Here is a 5,669-nt window from a genome sequence, read left to right on the forward strand (position 1 = left end):
AAGGAGAAAAAATTGTTCTGGTAATGCAGGTGTAAGTGAAAACAGCATTCCTTTAGGGGAATCCCCAATATATTAGCTCCTCAAAGTCACTTCAAAACTGAATAGCTCCCCAAAAAAGGAGTTCTGCACATTGCCCTAAAATAAGGAAAAATTACTAAACTACTAAACTTTTAATCCTTCAAACAAAATAAAAGGATGATTGAAAAATTACTGACATAGAAGACATAAGGTAAATGTTTTTGTAAGTTTTTTTATGTAGTATAACTACACGGTTTACAGGTATAAAGATTCAAAGCTGGAACTTTGCATATTTTTAATTATTACCAAAATAAAGCACAACATATAGGGAAAATAACATTTTAAGAATAATTGAGATATGAGACATTCCATCGTTATTACCGCAAAAAGTGACATTTCAGATTTCAAAAATTGGGCTTGGTCACTAAAGGATTACAATGCCTCCTTCCCAATGTGAGTTTTCTGATGTCTAACAAGTTGAGACTTAAATAAAAAAAAAATCCCACATTCAGGTCATGAAAATAGCTTATCTCCTGTGTGAATTCTCTCATGTGTAACAAGATTAGATTTTGCAGAAAAACATTTCCCACATTCTGAACATGAAAATGGCTTCTCTCCTGTGTGAACTCTCTCATGTCTAACAAGATGTGATTTATCTTTAAAACATTTTCCACATTCCGAACATGAAAATGGCTTCTCTCCTGTGTGAACTCTCTCATGTGTAACAAGATGTGATTTTTCAGTAAAACATTTTCCCCATTCTGAACATGAAAATGGCCTCTCTCCTGTGTGAAATTTCTCATGTGTAACAAGAGTAGATTTGTCTTTAAAACATTTCCCACATTCTGAACATGAAAATGGTTTCTCTCCTGTGTGAACTCTCTCTTGTGTAACAAGAGTTGACTTTTGAGTAAAACATTTTCCACATTCTGAACATGAAAATGGCCTCTCTCCTGTGTGAAATCTCACATGTGTAACAAGTGAAGATTCGTTTTTAAAACATATTCCACATTCTGAACATGAAAATGGCTTCTCGCCTGTGTGAACTCTCTCATGTCCAACAAGAGTTGATTTTTGAGTAAAACATTTTCCACATTCTGAACATGAAAATGGCCTCTCTCCTGTGTGAAATCTCACATGTGTAACAAGTGCAGATTCGTGTTTAAAACATTTTCCACATTCTGAACATGAAAATGGCTTCTCGCCTGTGTGAACTCTCTCATGTCCAACAAGAGTTGATTTTTGAGTAAAACATTTTCCACATTCTGAACATGAAAATGGATTCTCGCCTGTGTGAACTCTCTCATGTTTAACAAGATATGATTTATCTTTAAAACATTTCCCACATTCCGAACATGAAAATGGCTTCTCTCCTGTGTGAACTCTCTCATGTTTAACAAGAATTGATTTTACATTAAAACATTTCCCACATTCGGAACATGAAAACGGCTTCTTCCTTGTGGGAGCTTTTTTATTATCCACACTTCTGTGACTTTTATTTTGTGTAACTGTCTGTGGAGAATTAGGACATTGTACTTTAAAAGGATCCATGTCTGAGATGGTGGCATGTTCATCATATGGGTCATGTGAAATACTTTTTTGGATTTTGGAGCTGCTGCTACGGCCACCTGTCAAGAATACAACTGGTGTGATTTTTTTAGTCAAATAACCTTAATACTCATATTTATCTAAATATAAAAAACATTAAGTAAAAAAAAAATACATAGAAATTGCAAAGTGTAGTAAAGTTCTATTATTAACTGACTGAAGTATAATTTACATGATGTGATGATTTCACAAAGAATCAATTGTGCTAATGTTCATTCTCAATCATGGGCCAGTGGAAATATCAAATAATAAGACATTTGTCATTGGTCGCATATTTTATATGGGAATAAAAATGATCGTTGTTGACAGCACATCATCCCCTTTGAATAAATTAAGGATGTTCTGCAATAATAAAAAAGTTATGAGATAAGGAAACAAATCATCATTCCTTCACCAAAATGAAAGCTAATAAGCCCCAATCACCTTCCTATACCATCAATCACTGCTCATTGATGAAATTATACTCTCCTTGCAGACACTCGATTTTTTTCTTCAGAAGTAGTGGGCTGTAGCAGTCACCTCTCTCTGTTAGAGCTCAATGCAACACCACAATGACTGGAAGCGGTCGGCTGCAAGGAATACATTTCAATTTCTCCTGGTAGCCGCTCTCCCAGTAAAAAAGCCTAACATGCTCTAAATTCTATTCTTCTACAGGTTACCAATATACCCGCAGGTAAATAGCGTTTTTGTAGCTGACAGGTTATCTTTAGAGGTTAATTTACACAGGCAGGTATTGACCTGTAACAAGCATTGATTCATGATATGGGAGAAGCTTTGTTCTCTCTCCCCATAGAAAATAGATGAATGCTTGGCCGAACCGTCATGGCTATGGTGGATTTCAGAGACAGTGCGGTCAGCAGACTCAGGTACAAGTAATGTCTATACTAACATCTCTAATTACATGTTTATGTCTGTGGTCTGGACTGTTTTAGAATAATAAAGCATAATTGGTTTCCATATTGCATCCTGTGGCGTTTGCTGTGGAAATTATGTCTATTCACTGAACACTTCAAATCGACCACTCCCCATCTTCCATGTGACAGAGCGAGGACTTGCTCATATGGTGTCACTTAGTACTACTACGTCATGTCCGTCTCACACAATCGCTGACTGCTAAATGCAGAACAGAGAAGCCGTATGGTCGTGTATTTGGAAGTCATGGCCATGGAGCAAATATAAAGCTGGATAAACCCAGGCAATTCTCTGCTTTCTCTTATAATCTACTCATGGCTGTGACTATGAGACAATTGTCATAAAACAGGTTTTTTTTAATCTCCAGATAGTTCAGTATATCAAATAGGTTACTTAGGTTATATATTAATCCTGGAACCAGAACTCTGATGGATATAATGTAAAACACTAAACTAGATACTTTGCCCATGAGGTGCCACGCGTCTTTGATGCTCTATCATCCCAGTCTATTCTTAAATCCATATTATAGATACACAGCCGGTCTTATTACATATTGCGTCATTACATTGTCAGCCCTATATAATCTGTATTTTAGCTGAATGGGGAAATCTATGGCCAAAAAACTGATAAAACACATAATAAAAAACGTCAAGCCTAAAATTATCCAGTCCGGTGAATGAGAAGAATGTGACTATTCTCTACTTTATTTAGTGGTGACTCCTCACTGGGGCAGTTACCTGTAGGAACGTCCTCTTTGCACCACTCATCATCCCACACATCACTTTCTCCTTTCTCCATTATGGCTTCAGCTTTGATATTCTTCAGATATTTGCCTGGATGTCAAAGCTGCGAATGTAATAATGTAAAAGTCACAGACAGAAGGAAAACTCACATGGAATGTTCTAGATGGAGGCTTTTACTACAAGCTCATGGGGCACCTGAGCCGTCAAAAGATGCTGACATCTCCGCCTCCTATATCACTGGCACTGCCCGCAGTCAGTATGGTGGTGTGTAGTGATAGAAGAACACGTCACTGTAAGTAATTACATTATGGCAAAGTCATTTCCTTCATTAACCCCTTAGTGACCGGGCCAAATTTTTGAATTCTGACCAATGTCACTTTATGTGGTAATAACTCTGGAATCCTTCAACAAATCCCACTGATTTTGAGAGTGTTTTTTCGTGGTACATTATAATTTATAATAACGATAAATTTAAGTTGATATGTTTTGTGTATATTAATAACATTATCAGAAATTTGACAAAAAATGTAAAAAAAAGTAGCAATTTTCAAATTTTGAATGATTATTCCTTTAATCTAGACAGTCATACCACAGAAAAACATTAATAAATAACATTTCCCTCATGTCTGCTTTACATCAGCACCATTTATAAAATGTTATTTTATTTTGGTAGCCTTTTAGGAGGTTTAAAAATGTAGCAGCAGTTTTTCATTTTTTCATGAAAATTTACAACAAAATTTGTTTGAGGGACCTATCCATCCAGATTTGAAGTGACTTTGGGGTCCTATATATTTTTTAAAACATAACCCCCTCCCCCCCCCCATACACACACATATATATTTAAAACTGCTGTCAGGTAGTTTATTAACCATTCAGGTGATTTTAAGGAATTAATGTAAAATGGCATAACAGGAATAAAAAAGTGTATTTTTACCACCTAAATGTCCCTAACTTCTGAACAGGCCGCTATAGCCGGGAGACTCTAAGGCCGCTATTTGGCCGTGAATTGCTATGGCAAACATCAGGATCACACAATCATGATCTAAGATGATCTAAGGGTGTCGATCAGATTAAAGTGGAAGCGCTGACAATCTGTTAACCATTTATATGATGTAGTCACTATTGACAGCAGCATCTAAGGGGATTAACATATATGGATGGTGCCAACACTGATCGTGGCTGATACAGCAAGTGGTCAGCTATAGCGGACAGCCGACAGCTACTGGATTGTCACTTGTATGGGGATGCTAGTCTCTTATATCTCAGATCAGTAAAAATATGCTTTAAAGGGCCACTGTCACCCCCCTCCAGCCGTTATAAACTAAAAGAGCCACCCTGTGCAGCAGTAATGCTGCATTCTAACAAGGTGGCTCTTTTAGTTTTTGGTTCAAGTATTCCCAAAATAAAGCGTTTTGAAACTTATCCAAAATACCGTATATACTCGAGTATAAGCCGACCCGAGTATAAGCCGACCCCCCTAATTTTGCCACAAAAAACTGGGAAAACTTATTGACTCGAGTATAAGCCTATGGTGGAAAATGCAGCAGCAGTCTCTCTTCCGTTCCAGGTTGAAGTTGATGCTTCTGAGATTGGTGCAGGGGCTGTTTTGTCGCAAAAAAGTTCTGATGGCTCCGTGATGAAGCCATGCGCTTTCTTTTCAAGGAAATTTTCGCCTGCTGAGCGGAACTACGATGTTGGTAATCGGGAGTTGTTGGCTATGAAGTGGGCATTTGAGGAGTGGCGACATTGGCTCGAGGGAGCTAGACATCGTGTGGTGGTCTTGACTGATCATAAAAATCTGACTTACCTCGAGTCTGCCAAGCGCCTCAATCCTAGACAGGCTCGTTGGTCGTTGTTTTTCTCCCGTTTTGACTTTGTGGTCTCGTACCTGCCTGGTTCGAAGAACGTGAAGGCTGATGCACTTTCTAGGAGTTTTGTGCCTGACTCTCCGGGAGTCTCTGAGCCGGCTGGTATTCTCAGAGAGGGAGTGATTTTGTCTGCCATTTCCCCAGATTTGCGACGAGGGCTGCAAAAATTTCAGGCGGATAGGCCTGATCGTTGTCCACCAGAGAGATTGTTTGTCCCTGATGGATGGACCAGCAGAAGTAGAAAATACTTGGCACTCTGAAGAGTTTTTTTGCAAGTTTAAGAAATAGATTTTTATTCGGTGCATCCAGCTCAATATTTAAACGTTTTCGGTCTTATACAATCAGACCTTCATCAGAAATAGTTTTGAAAACTGGAGACCGCAGTATGTGTGTGTGTGGATATACACACAACGATCAGAAGACAGCAGGGAAGCAGGAGCGCAAGGCGTCTTGCTGCTGGTGGCAATAAGTGAGAACAGCGCTGAGGAGGGCAAAAGACCGACAGGGACAAAAGCGCTTA

At 38.4% G+C, this 5,669-nt stretch overlaps 1 protein-coding gene across 1 annotated transcript; it reads right to left on the bottom strand.

Annotated features, from left to right (window-relative positions):
• Nucleotides 1-241: 241 nt before the first annotated feature.
• Nucleotides 242-3,930, bottom strand: LOC143784342 (uncharacterized). Its single transcript, XM_077272526.1, has 2 exons — nt 3,276-3,930; nt 242-1,646 (listed from the first exon to the last, which is right to left on the bottom strand). Exons 1-2 carry the CDS (start codon nt 3,334-3,336, stop codon nt 532-534), a joined length of 1,176 nt encoding a protein of 391 aa, XP_077128641.1. The 5' UTR covers nt 3,337-3,930; the 3' UTR covers nt 242-531.
• Nucleotides 3,931-5,669: the final 1,739 nt, after the last annotated feature.

The sequence above is a fragment of the Ranitomeya variabilis genome, chromosome 7 (genome assembly GCF_051348905.1).
Source record: "Ranitomeya variabilis isolate aRanVar5 chromosome 7, aRanVar5.hap1, whole genome shotgun sequence".
Lineage (NCBI taxonomy): Eukaryota > Metazoa > Chordata > Amphibia > Anura > Dendrobatidae > Ranitomeya > Ranitomeya variabilis.